Source organism: Bos grunniens, chromosome 5, assembly GCF_055505025.1.
Source record: "Bos grunniens cultivar Pamir isolate PY7600 chromosome 5, Bosgru_T2T1.0, whole genome shotgun sequence".
Taxonomy (NCBI): Eukaryota; Metazoa; Chordata; class Mammalia; order Artiodactyla; family Bovidae; genus Bos; species Bos grunniens.
In genome coordinates this window covers 31,992,202-32,016,543 of record NC_141169.1, presented here as the reverse complement: position 1 = coordinate 32,016,543, position 24,342 = coordinate 31,992,202, and the positions used below count along the sequence as shown (strand labels likewise).

Below are 24,342 nucleotides of genomic sequence, written 5' to 3'. Positions count from 1 at the left end.
AAGCTGTTACAGAAGAGATCCCAAAATAAAATGAATCAAACAAAATAAAAGATCATTTTCTCTTAAGTCCAGAAATGTATTAGAGAGTCCAGAGTTAAAAACCCAAGTTCCATCGATATTGTTGTTTTGTTATTTCCTAGGTATTTATTCAATCAACCATCATTCAGTCAGTATCCCTGGGAAAGACTGATAATTTCTCATCAATACTTATCCTTCCCTTCTACCTTTTAACATGTCCATGTTTTAGACACTTGACTGTTTATGTAATATAGAGACCACATTTTTTGGTTCCATGTGGTCAAAAGTGCATAACAGCAAATGAGTTGATAAATGCTGAAGCTGATAATGGATACAGAAGGATTATTACACTATTCTTCTTACTCAGCATATTAAAAACAGAGACATCAATTTCTGACAAAGGTCTGTACAGTCAAGGCTAGGGTTTTTCCAGTAGGCACATACGGTTGTGAGAGTTGCACCATAAAGAAGACTGAACACTGAAGAACCGATGCTTTCAAATTGTGGTGCTAGAAAAGACTCCTGAGAGACCCTTGGACATTAAGATCAAACCAGTCAAACCTAAAGGAAATCAACCCTGAATATTCATTGGAAGGACTAATGCTGAAGCTGAAGCTTCAATACTTTGACCACCTGATGCGAAGAGCCAACTCATTGGAAGAGACTTTGATGCTGGCAATGATTGAAAACTAAAGGAGAAGGATGAAATGGTTAGATGGCATTGCCAACACAATGGACATAAATCTGAGCAAACTCCAGGAGATAGTGAAAGACAGGTGAGCTGAGCGTGCCGCAGTCAATGGAGTTGCAAAGAGCTGGACATGACTTAGTGACTGAACAACAACAATCCTTAAATTTTTCAATAATAAAAAGTTTTTATGACAGTTACATTTTTTAAGCTTTTTTACCTTCATAAAATTGAAGTTAGATTATTTAAAATGTTGTTAATTTCTGCTCTACATCAAAAGATTCTGGAATACATACATATATACATTCTTTTTTTATATTCTTTTCCATTATGGTTTCTGACAAGATATTGAAATACTTCTCTGTGTTGTACAGTTGGACCTTGTTGTTTATCCATTTTATATATACTAGTTTACATCTGCTAACCCAAAACTTTTTACAGCTTTTAATCTATTTGGATTTTTGTGAATTGCAATAAATTAAAGAATCAATTTTGGATAACATAATAAATTTGTATTTTCTCCTGTTATCATGAAAATATGTTTAATATAGTTTTTCAATTGTATCTTTTATCATTGCACGCTCAGTTTCTTCAGTCATGTCCATCTCTTTGTGACCCTATGGACTACAGCCTGCCAGACTCCACTATCTATGGGATTCTCCAGGCAAGAATACTGGAATAGGTCGCCATATCCCCCTCCAGGGGATCTTCCTGACCCAGTGATCTAACCCACATCTCTTGGGTCTCCTGCATTGGCAAGCAGATTCTTTACTACTAATGCCACCTGGGAAGCCCAGCTTTTATCATTATATTTCTATAATCATAAATATTACTTACAATTTAACAAAAAGACGACTTCCCTGGTGGCCCAGTGGATATGAATTTGCCTGCCAGTGCAGGGGACATGGGTTAAATCCCTTGTCAGATAAGACGTCACATGCTTCAGGGCACCTAAGCCCAGACACCACAGCTTCTGAGCTCTTCAATCTAGAGCCCATAAGATCCAACTACAGAGCCCACGTGCACCTCCTGAAACCTGCAAGCTCTAGGGCCCATGAGCCACAACTGGTGAAACCCTGTGCTGCAACTACTGAAGCCTGTGTGCCTATAGCAAGAAGCAACACTGCAACAGAAGAGTAGACCCGACCATCCGCAACCAGAGAAAGTGTGCACATAGCGACGAAAATTCAGTGCAACCAAAAATATCAAAGTAGTGTCCTGAGACATACAGCAAAGTCCCATTAGCTATCTATTTTACATATGGTAATGTAAGCGCCACATGGGCTCTGTATCTACCTAGATGGGTGGGATGGGGGTGGGGGTGGGGAGAAAGGTGTGAGGTTCAAAAGGGAGGGGATACATGTATACCTATGGCTGATTCATGTTGAGGTTTGACAGAAAACAACAAAATTCTGTAAAGCAATTATCCTTCAACTAAAAATAAATTTTTAAAAAATATCAAATGAATAAATAAGTTTTTTTCAGTTAACAAAAACAGAAGGAAAGGAAGGAGGGAAGAAAAGAAGGAAGGAATTCCAAGATTTAGAACTAAGAAATCTTAGAACTCTATATTTTTATCTTGAGAAATTCTTGGCCACCCAAGGGTACCTCTTAGATGATGCAACTCACTGAAACAAGAATAACACAGGGAAGAAATAGTTGGCCCAGGAACTCATTTAGATCAGAGCAGGCCTCCTACCTGAGGGCCTCTCCAGGGACTATCAACACTCTCCAAGGTCTAGAGCTGAGATCAAGTCCCTCTGGTCATTGTTAATTTGGAGGCAAAGTCAAGAAATCTTCCTGTTGGACAGAATGACTATAGGGATATTTCCTTGCTCAGAAGCACCACCTCTGCATCTTCTAAAGGAAGGACAAAGTTCAGGGAAGCCCAGGAAGCCCTAACCATATTCATGGCTTTTGCTCCAGTGTTGGAAAGGATGCCATTCAGGTAGCCTCCACTAAGAGCACCTCTTGTTGCTCTAGAGAACACAGGTGAAGACAAATATTATTCTCATTCAACTCCATTTTCTCCTAAAACTATCCATTCTGAGAACTCGTGAGTGTAAAAGCCATAAATAGAGATCAGATTCTTATTTATCATCCTCTTGAATTACCCTTCAGGGGGAGAGAGGTGAACGCTTTTATCTTCCTTTGTTCTAGACTAAACCCTCTGTCTATTGTTCCACATGTTCTGCTGCTGCTAAGTCACTTCAGTCGTGTCCAACTCTGTGCGACCCCATAGACGGCAGCCCACCAAGCTCCCCCTTCCCTGGGACTCTCCAGGCAAGAACACTGGAGTGGGTTGCCATTTCCTTCTCCAATGCCTGAAAGTGAAAAGTGAAAGTGACGTCACTCAGTTGTGTCCGACTCTTAGTGACCCCATGGACTGCAGCCTACCAGGATCCTCCGTCCATGGGATTTTCCAGGCAAGAGTACTGGAGTGGGGTGCCATTGCCTTCTCCATCCACACATTCTAGGTTGTCTTTTATCTCTCCTCTTTTTTCCTTTACGATCTCTGTGATGCACAGAAGATGCCCCAAATTTGACTTGATTTCTTCCAACTCCTCTGGTTAAAAACTCAGAGAATAGCACAATCTTCATGGACTCTCATGTTAAATCCTGAGAGCACAGTGCAAACATTGGATATTAAAACATCACAGAAATCCCTTGAAGTCACTGATGTGCACAGCCATTGCCTCCATTTGAGGGCTTCCTCCTATCTGGTTTCTGTGAAACCAGCAACTCTGGTGCCACTTTCGCTTGTGTTGACACAGAAGGGGAAAAGGTTTCCATTTAGTATCAGAGATACTAAGGAAGACTGTCCCCCAATCTTCAGATTTTCTCGGGTGGAACAGACTTTAGAAACCATCTAGTTTTCTTGATTTGTTTTTTTGGTAAGAAAGTCAAGTGAATTATTCATGAACTTACAGCAACAGAGGAATGTCTTATGCCATCATCAGCTGTCACAATACCTCTGCCAATCATACAAACATGCATCATGGACTATAAGCCAGATGGCCGGCCAACACATTTATTGCTTACTCACTATGCCAGTGAGCCTTCCTGTGGTTTGAACTCCATTCTTTTTGGAACTGGAAACAGTACTTCTCAGTGCACTGGTGGCTATTTCCAACTCCCTTCATTTCCTTCTCCAATCTCAATAATCTCTTTTTTCTCTCTTTCCTAAGTTTGATTCTCTACACTCTTCCTTCCCACCTTCTCCACCTTAGCCAATAGATTATTGCCCTGAGCTGGAAAGGGTTGATGAGGCCTGACATGGCAAGGTTGCCTCTGCTATACAATCCGTCCTGGGTCAGCCCTGAAACTTGATTCATGACACTTCATCCCCAGTAATGCTCTGAGACTCGTAGCACCCTGGAGCATTCTCTTCTGTTCTTGTGCCTCTGAAGGAAAACTTGAATGCTCCATGGAAGTTGGGAACACAACCAGAGTCACTGTGTTTGTTCTCCAAGGACTATCCAACAACCCTCAGATCCAGGCAGTACTCTTTGTAACATTCCTGGTGATTTACCTCCTGACCCTCACAGGGAACCTGCTGATGCTGCTGGTGATCAGGACTGACTCGCACCTCCACACCCCCATGTACTTCTTCCTCAGTCACCTCTCCTTCCTGGATGCCTTCTATTCCTCAGTCATTGTGCCTAAGCTGCTAGAGAACCTACTTTCCAAGTGGAAGACTATATCCTTCCTTGAATGTTTCGCCCAGATCTCTTTGGTCATATTTTCTGGGGCCACTGAAGCTTGCCTCCTTTCAGTCATGGCCTATGACCGGTTCCAGGCTGTGTGCCACCCACTGCTGTATGTGGTGACCATGAACAAGAAGGTGTGTGCTGGCCTGGTGGGAGCCTCCTGGGCAATAGGAATGGGGACTGGCCTGCTTAACACCGTCCTCCTGTCTCAACAGCACTTCTGTGGCCCCAACCTCATCCGCAGTTTTGCCTGCGAGTTTCCTCCAGTGCTCCTGTTGGCCTGTTCTGACCCCTACATGAGCGTTGCCTCCATCCTGACCACCATGGTGGTCCTGGGCCTTGGTTCTCTTGCCCTACTGGTGGGTTCTTACACCCGTATTATCTTGACAGCCCTGGGGATCAACTCCACCACAGGTTGGAACAAGATCTTCTCTACCTGCTCATCTCATTTTCTTGTGGTCACCACTTTTTATGGTTCAGGAATGTTCAGGTATGTCATTGCTATACCTTTGAATGTAAATGTGGGATATTTTCACACTAAGGAAACTTGCTCTGTAAACAGAGCATTGCAGAGTAGCAGGAAAAGAACTGTACTAGAATCAGTAGGCCTAGATTCTAGTTTTGGCTCTGTTGTTGGCCTGATGTGTGAATTATTTTTAAAAATCCATTTGCTTTCTGAGGCCTCAATTGTCTACTCTGAAACATAAGCTAATACAAGAAGTCAAGATTTTCTTACTTTCATTAACCTATGATTTTCAGGGTCATCAAAAGAAAATCACAGGGCCTCTGGTAGACGTTTATTCAGTGCTAGACAAGAAAATAAAATAAAATACATAATCCTTGAAACAGATGCCATTTCTCCTTCTTACTGGAAGTTCATGTCTCCACAGATTATTTCTGGTTTATTTATTAGGCATCTACTATACAACAGCTGCTTTACATAATCAAGCTCAATTTTAATATGTATCACAACACAGGAGAAATATTCTTAATGTCAACTTCTGATAAGAAACCCTGAGTTTCAGGAGTAATTAAGTACCTTACAAAAGTTGCCAGAACCAGCTAGGAATGGAACCTAAATATAAATCAAGTCTCCCTGACTTGAAACTGCAAGTTCTTTTCCACCGTGTTTCTCTCAAACGTGAACAGCCCTAGTTGATGAGTCCTTGCTTCCCAGGAAACAGTAACTAATGGCCTGTGCTCTCCACTAGTGAAATGGAGATGGATTTGCACAAATTGCTCTATACTTTTCTCACCTGTTTGTTACTTGGTAAGACATGTGGCATGGGAAAAAATAAAGAAAGGTCTAGGAGAGCTCATCTGAGCCTGAGGACAAATCTCTGCAGCTCTCTTTGTCTCAGTTTCCACATTTGCCACAAGGGGGTACAAGATTTCTCCTACCTACTTCACAGATATGTTAGGAGAGATAATTTAAAAATTAAAAAATGACAGTAAAATGAATACCTTTTTTAATCAAGCACAGCAAACCCCAAAAGAACATTCATTCCAATGATAATGGCACAATTGCAAAAAAAAAAAAAATTAATGCTTCTTTGGGAAATACTCTCAGTAACATTTAACAAGTTACATTCAAAATTTTAATCTTACTCTTTTGGATTCATATCTCAAGCTAAACACAAAATTTTTATGTTTCACCTTATTTACAAAGCTTAGCTTGTTTTCTAAGCCAAAGACAAACATACTAAAAAGGACAAAATTTCATTCCACTACACATTATAAAAATAATGTGCTGTGATTCTGAGGTAACTCCCCATAAATGTTTGGGGAAAATGACAACATTATTGGACTAGCATATAGTTTTGTAAGGAATAATCATCATAAGATGGGAACAAACAGCTGTGTATGCAAGACAAAGAAAAGGAAAAAATCCTCATATTGTCATCATAATTATTAAGGAAAAGTACTTTGAAAAGTGAAGTGTTACAGAAATGCATGAAATTATTTTTTATTCTAATCTGTAGCACTTGATATGCTACAGAACTTCCTTTTTCCTTGGGGCTGCTGCTGCTGCTAAGTCGCTTCAGTCGTGTCCAACTCTGTGCAACCCCATAGATGGCAGCCCACCAGGCTCCCCCGTTCCTGGGATTCTCCAGGCAAGAACACTGGAGTGGGTTGCCATTTCCTTCTCCAATGCATGAAAGTGAAAAGTGAAAGTGAAGTTGCTCAGTCGTGTCCGATTCTTAGCGACCCCATGGACTGCAGCCCACCAGGCTCCTCCATCCATGGGATTTCCCAGGCAAGAATACTGGAGTGGGGTGCCATTGCCTTCTCCATTTCCTTGGGGTAGCTCCTATAATGTTTTGTATAATTCATCTATGGAGGTGTTTAAAGGCAAAAATGACAGACTTCTCACGGATAATACAGTCATCTCTAGATGCTTCTACAGTGACAGCTGACTCAGCCCTGAGCACCCTCTTTGCAGAGTCTGGGGCGGAATGAACCGTGGCTGCCACCATCACTGTGGCCACTGTCCTGAGCTCATTTCTGTCCTTTGTGCAATTCCCTTCAAGGTACATGACCCCACCTTCCGGCTCAGCCCTGGAGCAAGTGCTATCCTTGCAGTACAGTGTGGTGACCCCGCTACTGAACCCCCTTATCTACAGTCTGAAGAACCAGGAGGTGAAGGCAGCGCTAAGGAGGATGCTGGCCAGAAAGCCCAGGCTTACCTTCTAAGCCAGGCTCTACTGCCTCCTCATAAATAAGAGGAAAAGTCATGGGAAAGAAGAGGAGATGGAGAGAGCTTCATCTCTAAGCTTACTTATTTAGAGATGTTTTTCAGCAAGAAAAACAGAAGCCTTAGTTCCTCTGACCCCAGTGCCTTCCCACAGATAAGCAAGATGGGAAAACCTCCACAGAACTAATGGCAGCCATCCACAGAGGACCCAGTCACCACACAAGAAAATCTTCTCAATAAACATCTGGATGATCATCAAAAAACAGAACCACTATCTATCCAGCAATTCCACTTTGGGGAATTTATCCAAAGGAAATGAAAATACTAACTCATAAAGTTATCTGCACCCCCATGTTCATGGCAGCATTATTTACAATACCCAACATATGGAAAGAAACTAGGTTTCCTTAATGGATGAATGGATAAAGAGGCATGGATAAAGTAATGGAATATTACTCATTCATAAAAAAAAAAAAGAAGAAACTCTACCATTTGTGACAACATAGATGGACTGTGAAGGCATTATTATGCTCAGTGAAATAAATCAGTCAAAGACAGACAAATACAATATGATCTCATTTACATGCAGAACCTAGGGAAAAACTGGCCTCATAGAAAAAGAGATCAGACATGTAGTTACCAGGAGTGGAAGGTAGGAAGAAAGTAAAGTAATTAAAAGGAACAAATTTTCAGGGTAAGATAAGTACTAGGTGTAATGTACAATATGAAGATTGTAGTTAACACCACTGTATGATGTATAGGAAATATGGTAAGTGAGTAAATCCTAAGAATTCTCATCACAATGAGAAAAGTTTTTACTTCCTTTTTCCTCTTGCTTTTCTTTATATTATATCTTTATGAGATGATGGAATTTTTTTGAGGAATAGAAAAGAGGTTTATTTCAGTCAAGCCTTTCAGATAACTCTGAAAAACTACTCCGTTGAACTATTATTTTTAGTGTAGACATACACCTTATCAGAACACAGAATATCCATCAAAGATGACCTGGGAATATTTTTTCAAGGTTCCAAAAGAGATAGGTTTAATAAATATCGAGTGAGATAGCAGGACCATGGTATCTAGGAAGAGAACCTTATCTTCAAGAGATTAAATACGGATGTCATAAGAAGGGAGTTCTTTATCCTTATTTTCAAAACAGACATTCTCTACCTTAATGGTTAAAAATCAGACATGCCATGATGTGGCAGGTTTTTGACAGGCTCTTCAAGTTCACACAAACTTCAGGCTGAACCATGTATAAGGCAAAATGACTCCCTCAAAACTCAACGTATGAAAATTTTCTCCATCAGAGGGAACTTTCAAGATTTTCCAGTTAGAAGTTTCAAGATGATGGATATTAACTGAACATATTGGAATACTCATTTATATATGTATACGAGCCACTCTGCTGCATGCCTTGAACTTATACATTAATGTATGTCAATTATGTCTCCATAGAACTAGGGGGGAAAAGTAAAGACTATCTTCACAGCTCCACCAGCCATTTCCACAGCTACTGCTTTTCTCTCTCATTTCGTGCCTGTTCCACCCCTCCTCTTTTGTCTTTCCCTCACTCTTTTACTTTTGTCTATGCACAAAGTGGAAATCTGACCACTAGCAAACTTCCCACTTCATACTATGAGGGTCCCGTCTTAATACTGAGACCCAACTCTTACTTGGTTCCCACACTGAAAACTACCTGGCAAAATCTAAAGCTCCAGAGAAACCTGGAAAGAAATGAAATAAAATAAGTGTGTCATCTCTATTTTTGTTAACTAGAAATACCTAAATCAGAACATAACAAATAATAAATCCTGAAAAACTATTTGTTGATTAAGGAATGCATGAAGGAATGAATGATCAGTCTGTCTCAGGAGTCCATTCTCTTGCATGATCCTAGGAAACAGGAGGGAATATTTTCCTCTAAAGCGTAAGCCCTGAGAGCAAAACCCTGTCTAATGATTCTGTACCTAGTAGAATCCTATCACTTAATTGGCTCTCAATTAGTGCATAAAAAAAGAAGAAGAAAAAGAATGAACTAATGAGAGAGAAGGGAGAGAAGGAACATATGAAAAGAAACATTTAATTTTGTCCAATAAAATTCCTGCCTTCACAACAATATACATGTCAGCAGAAAGTAGCATAAAAGAGAGATCAGGATAGAAAGAGAAAAAGAGCCCATATTTTGGGACACCGCTGAGGGTCATACTCATAAGAGCTTGCTGAAACACATGCACTCCGTCACCCCAGCCCGAGTCTCTCCACCACCCACCTGAACCCAGACCACTTGAGATCCCTGACTAGGCTCAAGACTTGTTCCAAGCCTAGAGGAAGGAGAAGCAATTGGAGACAGTAAAACAAAAGCTCAGCTACCAGCCATCTCCCATTCAGGTCCAAAGAGAGCTCCTTGAAAGACAATAGCAATTGTTCCATCCAAAGACTGACAGGTCTACAGCTGAGACCACTTCAATGCCAGCTCCCTGACTTCTATCTGTTCTCGATCCTTTGACCCTTAGACTATGATCTGCTCTGCAACAGCCAGTTTTCTTCAGCAAAGCCCTCTGAAAATCATGGCCTCACATGTGGTACACTCACAGGGGAAATTTCCAAGATGAAGATATTTCTCTGTAGAATGAAGCCAGGGCTAGGAGCTGAGCAAAACAGTCCCAGCTTAAGTAGCATTTCTGTTCTGACCTCTTGGTCCTTTACATTTTCCAGAGCATATGCCTTCCTGAGGGTGTCAGTTCAGTCGCTCAGTCATGTCTGACTCTTTGCGACCCCATGGACTGCACTAGGATTCCCTGTCCATCACCAACTCCCGGAGCCTACTCAAACTCATGTCCATCGCATCGGTGATGCCATCCTACCATCTCATTCTCTGTTGCCCCTTTCTCCTCCCACCTTCAATCTTGCCCAGCATCAGGGTCTTTCCAATAAGTCAGTTCTTCGCATCAGGTGGCAAAAGTATTACAGTTTCAGCTTCAGCATCAGTCCTTCCAATGAATATTCAGGACTAATTTCCTTTCAGATTGACTCGTTGGATCTCCTTGCAGTCCAAGGGACTCTCAAGAGTCTTCTCCAACACCACAGTTCAAAAACATCAATTCTTCAGTGGTCAGCTTTCCTTATAGTCCAACTCTCACATGCATACATGACTACTGGAAAAACCATAGCTTTGACTAGGGCGTGAGGGTGTAACTGAGGCAAAATAATAAGCAGATTGTGAGATCAGTGGAGGAATGGCCATTTAATCCAGCCCTTCCCACAACCACACACAGGGATTATTCCTACAACCCTGTAGACTTGGAGGAAAGCCTTTCACCCCATGATTAAGGAGGGAAATGCACACCTCTGAGAGATGTGTCATACTGTGTTCAAATTCAGACCAAAATCATAGGATGAATATCAAGTTATTTCCTGTGACTTATTTTTCATTAAGTATAGGAAAGGGATGCCCTGTCCACCACTTGCCTGGCCCTATATGTCCATAAACAGGCTACTGGGCCTCCATTAAGGAGCTACTGGTCTCTGAGACAACCGAAATATGGTCTAAATGCCAAAATACCCAATGGGTATATAGAGTGTAGGTACTTTGTGGGTGCTAAGTCATTTCAGTCATGTCTAACTCTGTGCAACCCTACGGACTGTAGCCTGCCAGGCTCCTCTGTCCATGGGATTCTCCAGGCAAGAATACTGCAGTGGGTTACCATGCTCTCCTCCAGGGTATCTTCTCAACCCAGAGATCGAACCCATGCCTGTTAGGTCTCCTGCATTGGCAGGTGAGTTCTTTAGCACTAGAGCCACCTGGGAAGCCCAGGTATATGGGGGGAAATGAGGGAATCAGAAAAATAAAACTTGGCTAATACAAAAATGGGCAATTTAAGTTAAAGTTTTGGAATACTGGATTGTCAAAGCAGGGAAAGATCTCAGGAAAATCACTAGACCAAAATCTTCATTTAATAATGAGGAAACTGAGCCACAGAGACAGAGATGATTTAACCAGCTTTGGACCATCAGTGAAAAGCAGAAACAGATTTAGGACTCAAATCTCCTGAGTACCCTTCACATTTTTCATAGTCAAATTAGAATAAAGTTCTGCAAACACACTCCTTAATGACCAACCAACTAACAAGAAGGAGTAATGAAATACAGAGTCCCAACCACAAGGCCCCAAGGGTCCAGATTCTTCTATTGCTCAGCTCTCCTCATCTAGTGGTTCTCAGAAAGAGTTCCTCTTACAGCAATTTGCAAAGGGTATTTTCTTATCTCAGAGGTAAGGAAATATCTCAAAGTTGCCTCAAGTCATTCATTTCAGATTCTTTGAGCTCTTGCCCTTACTGTCCTTTTACCACCCCCACAACTTTAGCTGTCAGAATCCCACCAGTACTTCAAAACAAGCTTAAATCTCATTCCTCTCATTAATCTTTCCTTGAGTGCTTTTTCCCACAACCTGCCCCACCCCACCAAATATAAATTATCTTTCCTCTTACGAACATTTAGGGCACAAAATCAAATCCCTTATGATTATACAGTGGAAGTGAGAAACAGATTTAAGGGCCTAGATCTGATAGATAGAGTGCCTGATGAACTATGGAATGAGGTTCGTGACATTATACAGGAGACAGGGATCAAGACCATCCCCATGGAAAAGAAATGCAAAAAAGCAAAATGGCTGTCTGGGGAGGCCTTACAAATAGCTGTGAAAAGAAGAGAAGCGAAAAGCAAAGGAGAAAAGGAAAGATATAAACATCTGAATGCAGAGTTCCAAAGAATAGCAAGAAGAGATAAGAAAGCCTTCTTCAGCGATCAATGCAAAGAAATAGAGGAAAACAACAGAATGGGAATCAGAGACACCAAAGGAACATTTCATGCAAAGATGAGCTCGATAAAGGAAAGAAATGATATGGACCTAACAGAAGCAGAAGATACTAAGAAGAGATGGCAAGAATACACAGAAGAACTGTACAGAAAAGATCTTCATGACCCAGATAATCACGATGGTGTGATCACTGACCTAGAGCCAGACATCCTGGAATGTGAAGTTAAGTGGGCCTTAGAAAACATCACTACACACAAAGCTAGTGGAGGTGATGGAATTCCAGTTGAGCTATTCCAAATCTTGAAAGATGATGCTGTGAAACTGCTGCACTCAATATGCCAGCAAATTTGGGAAACTCAGCAGTGGCCACAGGACTGGAAAAGGTCAGTTTTCATTCCAATCCCAAAGAAAGGAAATGCCAAAGAATGCTCAAACTACCGCACAATTGCACTCATCTCACATGCTAGTAAAGTAATGCTCCAAATTCTCCAAGCCAGGCTTCAGCAATATGTGAACCGTGAACTTCCTGATGTTCAAGCTGGTTTTAGAAAAGGCAGAGGAACCAGAGATCAAATTGCCAACATCTGCTGGATCAAGGAAAAAGCAAGAGAGTTCCAGAAAAACATCTATTTCTGCTTTATTGACTATGCCAAAGCCTTTGACTGTGTGGATCACAATAAACTGTCGAAAATTCTGAAAGATATGGGAATACCAGACCACCTGATCTGCCTCTTGAGAAACCTGTATGCAGGTCAGGAAGCAACAGTTAGAACTGGACATGATGCTAAAGCTGAAACTCCAATACTTTGGCCACCTCATGCGAAGAGTTGACTCATTGGAAAAGACTCTGATGCTGGGAGGGATTGTGAGCAGGAGGAGAAGGGGACGATAGAGGATGAGATGGCTGGATGGCATCACTGACTCGATGGACGTGAGTCTCAGTGAACTCTGGGAGTTGGTGATGGACAGGGAGGCCTGGCGTGCTGCGATTCGTGGGGTCACAAAGAGTTGGACACAACTGAGCGACTGATCAGATCTGATCTGATCTGATCTGATCTAACCTAATGATACTTATGATACTATATCTTACACTTTAATTAATTCTTAATGTTTATCTTATCTTTCCTACTATTCCTTGAGAGAAGAGATACTTTTAGCCAACATTAGATCCCTTCCATCTAAATCTGGAGGTGATGGAATACTAGCTGAACTTAGAAATTTCAAATTCTAAGATGATGTTGTTAAAGTGCTGCACTCAATATGCCAGCATATTTGGAAAACCAACCAGAGGCCACAAGACTGAAAAAGGTCAGTTTTCATCCCAATCCCAAAGAAGGGCAATGCCAAAGAATGTTCAAACTACTGTACAATTTCACTCATTTCACATGCTAGCAAGGTAATGCTCAAAATACTTCAAGCTGGGCTTCAGCAGTATGTGAACTGAGCACTTCTAGATTTACAAGTTGAGTTTAGAAAAGGCAGAGGAATTAGTGATCAAATTGCCAACATCCACTGGATCATACACAAAGCAAGGGAGTTCCAGAAAAATATTTACTTCTGCTTCATTGACTACACTAAAGCCTTTGACTGTGTGGATCACAAAAAACTGTGGAAAATTCTTCAAGAGATAGGAATACCAGACCACCTTACCAGTGTCCTGAGAAACCTGTATGTGGGTCAAGAAGCAACAGTCAGAACTGAACATGGAACAATGAACTGGGTCAAAATTGGGAGAGGAGTAGGACAAGGCTGTATACTGTCACCCTGCTTATTTAACTTATATGCAGAGTACATCATGTGAAATGTTGGGCTGAATGAATCACAAGCAGGAATCAAGATCACTGGGAGAAATATCAACAACCTCAGATATGCAGATGATACCACAGTAACGGCAGAAAGTGAAGAGGAACTAAAGAGCGCCTTGATGAAAGTGAAAGAGGGAAACTGAAAAAGCTGTCTTGAAACTCAACATTCAAAAACACTAAGACCATGGCATCAATCCCATCACTTCATCACAAATAAAAGGGGGAAAAGTGGAAGGAGTGACATCTTTTATTTTCCTGGGCTCCAAAATCACTGCGGACGGTGACTGCAGCCATGAAATTAAAAGATGCTTGCTCCCTGGAAGGAAAGCTATGACAAACCTAGACAGCATGTTAAAAAGCAGACACATCGCTTTACCAGCAAAGGCCTTATACAGTCAAAGCTGTGGATTTTCTCATGTACGGATGTGAGAGCTGGACCATAAAGGAGGCTGAGCAACACAATTTGATACTTTCGAATTGCGTTGCTGGAGAAGACACTTGAAAGTTCTTTGAACTGCAAGATCAAACCAGTCAACCCTAAAAGAAATCTATCCTGAATATTCTTTGGAGGACTGATGCGGAAACTAAAGCTCCAATACTTTGGCCACCTGATATGAAGAGCCAACTCATTAGAAAAGAACCTGATGCTGGCAAGATTTAGGGCAAAAGGAGAAGGGGACAACAGAGGGTGAGATGGTTACATACCATCACTGACTCAATAGACAGGAATTTGAGCAAACCCCAGGAGACAGTGGAGGACAGAAGAGCCTGATGTGCTGCAGTCCATGGGGTCCATGGGGGTTACAAAGAGTCAGACAAGACTTAACAACTGAACAATAACAACAATAAGATCCCCTCCATAGTTCTTTGAATAATCTAGGTGATCAATGAAACTTTGTTGAATTGAATTGATACAGGAAGGAATCTCCATCCTTGAGTTGTTACAAGTTGAGTCCATTTCCTCTTCAGTAGAGATGAAGGTGGCTATGAGCCATGGCCATGTCTACCTCTTCACCCTATTTCCTCCCTCATCCTCTGGGGAAAAAACACACCCAGCCACTCAAAATCAGGCCCTTTATTCAGGATACCATCTAGCCATCTCATCCTCTGTCGTGAATAAAGGGCCTGATTTTGAGTGGAATACAGGTGGAATACACTGTTGTGGTGCCTTCAGGGGGACTGTTGTTATTTTTCAGTACTTCCAAGATTTTCTACAAATAACTTAAAGCCACAAGTTATATCATTTCTAACTCTCTGTGGTTTCTAGCCAAACCAACGAATTGCTTAGGTTATAGCCCTGAAGAGACCCTTCATACCCTTACTTAAAGTTTCTATCTTAAGTTTTACTAAAAGCAATAATATGTATAACTAGCAACATTTGTGTGGTCACCAGCAGCTCTGAATTTGCACGTGATGCAGGAGACCTGGGTTCGATCCCTGAGTGGGGAAGGTCCCCTGGAAAAGAAAATGGCAACCCACTCTAGTAGTCTTGCCTGTAGAATCCCAAGGACAGAGGAGCCTAGCAGGCTATAGTCCATGGGATCGCAATGAGTCAGCAACAATTGAGCAACTTTCACTTTCTTTCAATACCAAGAAAGATATCATTTTCATCATTGTTGTCGTAGTTCAGTTGTTCAGTCATGCCTAATTTTCAGTGCCATGGACTGCAGCAAGCCATGCTTCCTTGTCCTTCACTACATCCCAGAGTTTGCTCAAACTCATGTCCATTGAGTTGATGATACCATCCAGCCATCTTATCCTCTATCATCCCCTTCTCCTCCTACCCTCAATCTTTTCCAGTAACAGGGTCTTTTCCAATGAGTCAGCTCTTCACATCAGGTGGCCAAAGTATTGGAGCTTCAGCATCAGTCCTTCCAAAGAATATTCAGAGTTTATTTCTTTAGGATTGACTGGTTTGATCTACTTGCTGTCCATAGGGGAAAGAAAGAAAGTAAGAAAACTTTCTTTTCTTTCTTTTTTTTTCCAGTCCATAGGGGACGGGAATGCAAAAACGGGAAGTCAAGAAATACCTGAAGTAACAGGCAAATTTGACCTTGGAGTACAAAAGAAGCAGGCAAAGGCTAACAGAGCTTTGCCAAGAGAATGCACTGGTCATAGCAAATACCACCTTACAACAACACAAGAGACAATTCCACACATGACATCACCAGATGGTCAGTACCGAAATCAGAGTGATTATATTCTTTGCAGCTGAAGATGAAGAAACTCTAAACAGTCAGCAAAAAAAAAAAAAAAGACCTGGAAGTGACTGTGGCTCAGATCATGAGCTCCTTAATGAAAAAGTCAGACTTAAATTGAAGAAAGTAGGGAAAACCACTAGGCCATTCAGGTATGACCTAAATCAAATCCCTTACGAAAATACAGTGGAAATGACAAATAGATTCAACAGATTAGATCTAATAGATAGAGTGCCTGAAGAACTATGGATGGAGGTTTGTAACACTATACAGGAGGTGGTGACCAAAACCATGCCCAAGTAAAAGAAATGCAAGACGGTAAAATGCTTGTCTGAAAAGGCCTTACAAATAGCTGAGAAGAGAACAGAAGTGGAAGGCAAAGGAGAAAGGGAAAGATATACCCATCTGAAGGCAGAGTTCCAGAAAATAGCAAGGAGAGATAAGAAAGCCTTCCTAAGTAAACAATGCAAAGAAATAGAAAAAATAGAATAGGAAAGGCTAGAGATCTCTTCAAGAAAACTAGAGCCACCAAGGGAACATTTCATGCAAAGATGGGCACAATAAAGGACAGAAGTTGCAAGAACCTAACAGAAGCAGAAGAGATTAAGAAGAGGTGGCAAGAATACACAGAAAAGTGAAGTCACTCAGTGAGTGACTCAGTCGTGTCTGACTCTTTGTGACCCCATGGACTGTAGCCCACCAGGTTCCTCTGTCCATGGGATTTCCCAGGCAAGAATACTGGAGTGGGTTGCCATTTCCTTCTCCAGGGGATTTTCCTGACCCAGGGATGGAACCTGGGTCTCCAGCATTGTGGGCAGACGCTTTACCATCTGTGCCACCAGGGAATCCCTCCATGGGATTCTCCAGGCAAGAATACTGGAGTGGGTTGCCATTTCCTTCTCCAAGGGACCTTCCCGACCCAGGGATCGAACCCGGGTCTCCTGCATTCCAGAATACACAGAAGAACTATACAAAAAAGGTCTTAAACCTGATAAACACAATGGTGTGTTCACTCACCTACAGCCAGACATCCTGGAGTGTGAAGTCAAGTGAGCCTTAGGAAACATTACTATGAACAAAGCTAGTAGAGGTGATGAAATTCCAGCTGAGTAATTTCAAATCCTAAAAGATGATTGTCTTAAAGTGTTGCACTCGATATGTCAGCAAATTTGGAAAACTCAGCAGTGGCCACGGGACTGGAAAAGGTCAGTTTTTATTCCAATATCAAAGAAAGGGAATGCCAAATAATTTTCAGGGTCACTGAAAAAGGGTCAAAAGTTCAGAGCATCAGTCACACATCCCTGGAGATCAGTCCTAATGTCCAGTGGTGTCACTACAGGGCCCAGGGCTCAGAGACGAGTTAGCTTCAAGGGGGTACAAAGAAGCAAAACAAGGTAGCCACAGGGAAGAGGAATTCCAGGAACAGACAGAGGGCAGAAGCAGCAAAGACAGCAGGTGTTCCCAACTTCTCACAGAGCCACTGATCCAGCTCCTCAGAACACAGTACATCATAGGCCAACCTGATCAAGAAGAGGACAAGGCAAGTTGACTGACAGGATCTTAGTTCAACTCTCATGTAGCGTTGTCTCCTAGAAGGCTGAGGTGGAAGAGTATGGGTGAAAATTAAAACCAAAAAGATTTTCCTGGCCACGTGGCAAGGAACACTGTGCCGCCGCCATTTCTTTTTAACTCCAAGAAAATTGTAGGGCTGTGGTACAAAAACTTGCCTTAGGGTTTAGGTCTAAACAAGTCTAATTAAATGTCCAAGACTTGCTAAAGGAAACCCTGGATCTCAGCCCTCTGTTAGGGAAATCTTGTTAGGAAAATTGTTAAACAGAAGTGGAGTAAGTGAGACTTAAAAACTGGAAACCTGAGTCTGCTTAATGAGTTTTGTTTTGAGGACTCCATTCTATCTTAAAAGACCAGGAAATAGAGAGAAAGGGATATGGTGCTGGGATTAAAATTCTAAGAAAAAGGACAGAAGGGTAAAGGAGGAAACAGATCGGGGACTCACCAGGAGTTAATTCCTACTTTATCCAGAACCTTCTTGACACCCATAATGTCATCAGTAAGGTCATCACCCAGGAACTCTAGCAGGAGTTACGGAAGGGAAATGAGAGAGCTAAGTGTTAACCAGAAAGGTAATGAGCATCCCTCTTCTCTGGTCCTTCTCTAAACTAGAGGCTTATGCCTATTGCATAACACTGGAGTGGGTTGCCATTTCCTTCTCCAATGCACGAAAGTGAAAAGTGAAAGTGAAGTCGCTCAGTCGTGTCCAACTCCTAGCAACCCCATGGACTGCAGCCTACCAGACTCCTCCATCCATGGGATTTTCCAGGCAAGAGTGCTGGAGTGGGGTGCCATTGCCTTCTCCAAGAGACTGGCATACAGATATACATATAGAAAATGAAATTGAAGGGAGTTTTCAGAAATAAACCCACCCATCTATGGTAAACTGATTTTAGACAATGATCAACATTGAAGTGGGAGAAAATGCTGTTTTCAACAGTGCTAGGCAATTGGCTACCCATGTGCAGAGGAATGAAATTGGACCATTTCCTCCTTCCATATACAAAAAGTAACTCAAAATACACAAAAGGCTTAAACGTAAGAAGTAAAGTTACAGTCAAAACCCTGTATCCACAGGTTCCATATCATTGGATTCAACCAACTCTGTACTGAAAATATTAGAAAGAGGAAATTACAAAAAGTTTATAAAGGCAAAAGTTGAATTTTCCATGTGCCAGCAAATTTTTATTGATGTATAACATTGACTTTGTATTACAACATTTACATAGCATTTACACTTTATTAATTATTATGAGTAACCTAGAGATGATTTAAAGCATACAGGAAGATGTGCTTAGGTTACATGCAAACACTATACCATTTGTATTATAAGAGACTTGAGCATACGCGGATTTTGGTGTGCTCAGTGTCCTTGAACCAACCCTCCACAGGTACCAAGAATGTAGAAATGTTCCAGTGAAACATGGGGATAAACCTTTGCAATCTGGGTTTAGTGCTGGTTTCTTAGATCTGAAAGAAAACCACAAGCGATAAAATAAAAAAAAATAAATTGGATTTCCTCAAAGTTAAAACCTTTGCGCATCAACAGTTACAATTCAGAAAGTGAAAATATAGCCCAGAGAATGTAAGAAAACATCTGCACATTATATATCTGATGAATTTGTATCCCAAGAACTTGACCAACAACATAAAGACAAACAACCCAAGCTTAAAAATGGATAAATGACTTCAACAGACTGTTCTCCACACAAGACATACAAATGGTCAACAAACAGATGAAAACATGTCAAACATCATTAGTCATGATGGAGATACAAATTAAAACCACAATGCAACAACTCCTTCACATATTCTAAAGTGGTTAAAACCAAGAAATCTTAAAATAACAAATGTTGACAACAATGCAGAAAAATTGGAACCTTTAAACTTTAATTGTGGAAAAGGGTGTTACCCATGTTTACAATATACAATTAACATAGGATTCAACAGCTCCACTCCTAGATATAAACCCCAAAGAATTAATAACAGATGTACACATATATTGATAGTAACACTGTTCACAATAGCCAACAGGTAGAAACAATGCAAATGTCCATCAATGGATAAATGGATAAATAAAATGAGGTAGATCCATAAACAGCCATATTATTCACCACGGAAGGAATAAAGCAAAATTGGCCTCTGTGGAAAATACATGGCAGTTCTTCAAAACTTTAAACAGAATTAATGGATGACCCACCAATTTCACATCAGGGTATATAATCAAAAGATTGAAAGCAGGGACAGGAGAAGATATGGGTACACTCATAGTCATAGCAGCATTAACCACAAGAGCAAAAGATAGAAACATACCAAGTTCCCAGGCGGTTCTAGTGGTAAAGAACCCACTTGCCAAAGCAGGAGATATAAGAGAGAGATGCAGGTTCGATCCCTGGTTCAGGAAGATTCCCTGGCTTAGCAAATGGCAACCCACTCCAGTAGTCTTGCCTGGAGAATCCCATAGACAGAGGAGTCTGGGAGCCTATAGTCCATAGGATCACAAAGAGTTGGACGTGACTAAAGTGACTTAGCACGCGCACACACGCACACCACCAATCTCATATGAGGGTATATAATCAAAAGATTGAAAGCAGGACAGGAAAAGATATGGGTACACTCATATTCATAGTAGCATTAACCATAAAAACAGAAGATAGAGACAAACCAAGTGTCCATCAATGAATGAATAGATAAACTAAATGTGGCATATATACAATGTAATTCAGTCTTAAAAACTAAGGATACCAACACATACTATTAATACAATGTATATTAACCTTAAAATCAATATGATACATGATCTTCCCTGGTGGCTCAGAGGGGTAAAGCGTCTGCCTGCAGTTCAGGAGACCCAGGTTCGATCCCTGGGTTGGGAAGATGCCCTGGAGAAGGAAATGGCAACCCACTCCAGTACTCTTGCCTGGAAAATTCCATGGACCAAGGAGCCCTGTAGGCTACAGTCTCCTGCCACTGCTGCTGAGTCGCTTCAGTCGTGTCCGACTCTGTGCGACCCCATAGACGGCAGCCCACCAGGCTCCCTCGTCCCCGGGATTCTCCAGGCAAGAACACTGGAGTGGGTTGCCATTTCCTTCTCCAATGCAGGAAAGTGAAAAGTGAAAGTGAAGTCGCTCAGTCGTGTCCTACCCTCAGCGACCCCATGGACTGCAGCCTACCAGATTCCTCCATCCATGGGATTTTCCAGGCAGAAGTACTGGAGTCGGGTGCCATTGCCTTCTCCAAGGCTACAGTCTATGGGGTCACAAAGAGTCAGACACGACTGAGTGACTTTATGATACATGAAATAACTTCAGTTCCAAAAGGTCAAAAATTATATGATTCCACTTGTATGAAGTATCCAGGGGAGTCAAATTCAAAGAAAGAAAGAAGAATGTGGTTGCCAGGGGCTGAGGGGAATTTGAGTTTTATGGCTACAGAGTTTCACTAGTGAAAATTGACAATTTCTGAACATGGATGGTGAGGATATTTGTACAACAATATGAATGTAGTTATTGCCATAGAGCTGTACACTTACAATGGCTTGAATGGTAAATGTTTCTATATTTAAGTACAATGGATGAACATTGAAAATATCCTAAAGGGAAAGAAGCCATACAGAAAAGGGCAGCCAGATCATATTCATCTAGTGAGCTTTAAATCCATAAAGGTTATGAAACTGAGGGAAAGTATAAGTAATGGTTCCAAAAAGAGAAAAGTAGATCAGAATGGAAAAAGACATGTCCTTACAGTTGGGGCCAGCTGACAAAAGTGGAAGTGGGCCTGTGGATGGGATTATAATGTGGAAACCACACTGATGTCCTCATTTGGAGGTTACGTGCAGGTTCCCTGGGAGAGTATCCCTGTTGTGAAGAAAACACACTAGAATATTTCATGTGAGCGGCAAATGAGTTAAAGCAAAGATGGCTGGAGAATCTAAGAGATAAACAGTACTTTGTGCTGCTATTGTAATTTTTTCCTATGCTTGAAAGATAAAACATTACACTTCCTTATAGAGGCCAAGCCTTACTCAGATGCAGTTCATACAAAGTTATGAACCTAATTGCTCATATAGGAATCCACCTGTAATTGAGAGGCACCGTGGGAAGATATTAGGAGCCACTATGTCATCAGTGTTGTGGGTGATCTGGATGTGACAGAAGGAATGGGCTTTTTTAATTCCAATTTTCTACAGCATTCCACCAAAAAACTAATAGGACTAATAAATGAATTCAGTGAAGTTACAAAATCAATACACAAAAATCAATTACATTTCTAAACAATAAAAAGCCATCAGAAAGAGAAAGAAAACAATCCAATTTACAATTACATCAAAAAGAACAAAATATCTAGAAATAACTTTAACCAAGGACTTGAAAGACCTGCACACAAAAAACTTAAACACACTCATGAAGAAATTGAAGAAGATACAAATAAATGGAAAGATATCCCACACTTGTAGAATGAAAGAATTACTATAATATTAAAATATCCATCTTACTCAAAGTATATAGTGAAATGCAATCCATACCAAAATTCCAATGGTATTTTTTATAGAAATAGAGCAAACATCTTAATATTTGTGGAACCACAAAGGACCCCATATAGCCAAAGTGATCCTCAGAAAGGAGAACCTGCTGGAGGCATCTCACAGCTACAGTATCCAAAATGTGGAACTGGCACAAAAACAGGCTCAAGGGCCAGAGGAGGGCAACAGAGACCCCAGAATTAAACCCATGCGGATGCGGTCAGTTAACTTAGGAGAAAGTAGCCAAGAACACACCAAGGGGGAAGGACAGTCTTCACAATAAACACTGCTTGAAAACTGTACACCACACATCAAAGAACTACATCAGACACCATCGACTTTGCAGAGAAAACTAACTAAAAACCCAGTTTAACACAACAAGTCCCTGCGGCATCAGCGGAAGGTGGACCCTCCCCCACCCATTGCCACAGTCATACACAGGAAGCTTCTACTCATTTCTCACCTTCTACTCCCAATGGTGCTTCCACAGGCAGATCCTGAGGAAACCCAGGACCTGTCAGCACAGACGCAACTTAAGGTTGTCCTAAAGGCCAAACGTTGGCGAGCCCTACAGAGACTGAACGCCTGTGGCATGGACACTTGCCCGGGGCTTCCCAAAGCTCAAGCCCTGGTGGTGCCTGAGGAGACACATCCTTTCAGCTGCTGCTGCTGCTAAGTCGCTTCAGTCGTGTCCGACTCGGTGCGACCCCCATAGACGGCAGCCCACTTTCAGCTGCGCACAGAGCCAATTTCACAGAGGAAGGTGCATGCGCTGGCGGGTCAGAGAAGTGGGCCCAGCGCCCCCTGTGGTTGGTACAGGGATTGTAGACCGTTCTCTGCTGGCCAACCTGCTGAACTTATTCAGCTGTTGAAATTCAAACTGAAATGGAATCAAACACCCTGTAACTTCTCCAAAAACACTTAAGGAACAATTCATTGGAATTGTTATACAGTGAAATAAATGTACACATAAACTTTATAACAACTCCAAATTCACTCAAAATTATTTATAGACAAAATTTAAATGCAAAACTACTCAAAATTAAAGAAGAAAATCGACATGAGCTTGGGTTTGTAGATCAGTAGCTTTGAGTTTTAACACACAAAACACAAAAGGCAATCCACAAAGAAAAGTCATACCATAAGCATTCTAAAAATTAAAGATTTCTATTATGCGAAAGAGCTCATTCAGAAAATCAAAGCCAAGTCACAAACTGGGAGAAAAATATTTGCAAACACATATCTAAGAAGGGATTTGGCTCAAAAAATACAGAGAATTCTAACACAAGTAATCCCATTAAAAATAGGTAAATATCTGAATGGACACCTGGCTAAAGATGATACATAGATTATAGACAGAAATATACCAAGAATTGGGCTGAGGGGGCTGGGGCAGAAAACAATGGTCCAGCTAAATTCCCTGAGTCAAGTATGACCCTGAAGTAGTTCTATCCTCCCCAGAGGCCTTAGAGAGACAGAGGGAGGAAGGAAAAGAGAGATAGTTATGCTTAAACGTAACTAAAACCCTAATCACTCTTACCAGTTTCATCCAATATGGTCTAGGAAGTCTTAGCCATTGTAATTAGATGGAAAAAAGTAATAAAAAGAATCTGACTGGAGAGGAAGAATTAAAGTTTTCACTGATAGTAGATGACATGATATTTTATGTCATGATACAATAATATGATATGACATGATAAACCTGAAGACAACACCCCAAAACAAATAGAACTCACCAGAAAATTCAGCTGACTTCTAGAATACAAAATTAACATATAGAAATCTGTCATACAGCAAAAGAGACACAGATGTATAGAACAGTCTTTTTGACTCTGTGGGAGAGGGAGAGGGTGGGATGATTTGGGAAAATGGCATTGAAACATGTATAATATCATATAAGAAACGAATCATCAGTCCAGTTTCAATGCATGATACAGGATGCTTGGGGCTGGTGCACTGGGATGACCCAGAGGGATGGTACAGGAAGGAGGTGGGAGGGGGGTTCAGGATTGGGAACACGTGTACACCCGTGGCGGATTCATGTTGACGTATAGCAAAACCAATACAATATTGTAAAGTAATTAGCCTCCAATTAAAATAAATAAATTTAAATTAAAAAAGAGAAATCTGTCGTAATTCTATACACTCATAACAAACTCTCAGAATGAGAAATTAAGTAAACAATTCCAATGACAATGAGATTAATAAAAATAAAATACCTAAGAATACATCTAACCAAAGAGGTGAAAGACTTGTACTCAGAAAACGGGAAGACAACGATGAAAGAAATTGAAGATGACACAAATGAAAAGATATAC

At 41.2% G+C, this 24,342-nt stretch overlaps 1 protein-coding gene across 1 annotated transcript; it reads left to right on the top strand.

Annotated features, from left to right (window-relative positions):
• The first annotated feature begins 4,133 nt into the window (after positions 1-4,133).
• LOC147371695 (olfactory receptor 5BS1-like) lies at positions 4,134-7,110 on the top strand. The gene is made up of 2 exons (XM_086403695.1): positions 4,134-4,906; positions 6,948-7,110. Exons 1-2 carry the CDS (start codon positions 4,134-4,136, stop codon positions 7,108-7,110), a joined length of 936 nt encoding a protein of 311 aa, XP_086259821.1.
• The last annotated feature ends 17,232 nt before the right edge of the window (positions 7,111-24,342 follow it).

Bases quoted from the DNA above. Each gene is read 5' to 3' on its own strand.
- LOC147371695 (XM_086403695.1), top strand. From the start codon at position 4,134: ATGGAAGTTGGGAACACAACCAGAGTCACTGTGTTTGTTCTCCAAGGA. The intron at 4,907-6,947 runs GTATGTCATTGC...ATTCCCTTCAAG, and splicing joins TATGGTTCAGGAATGTTCAG to GTACATGACCCCACCTTCCG.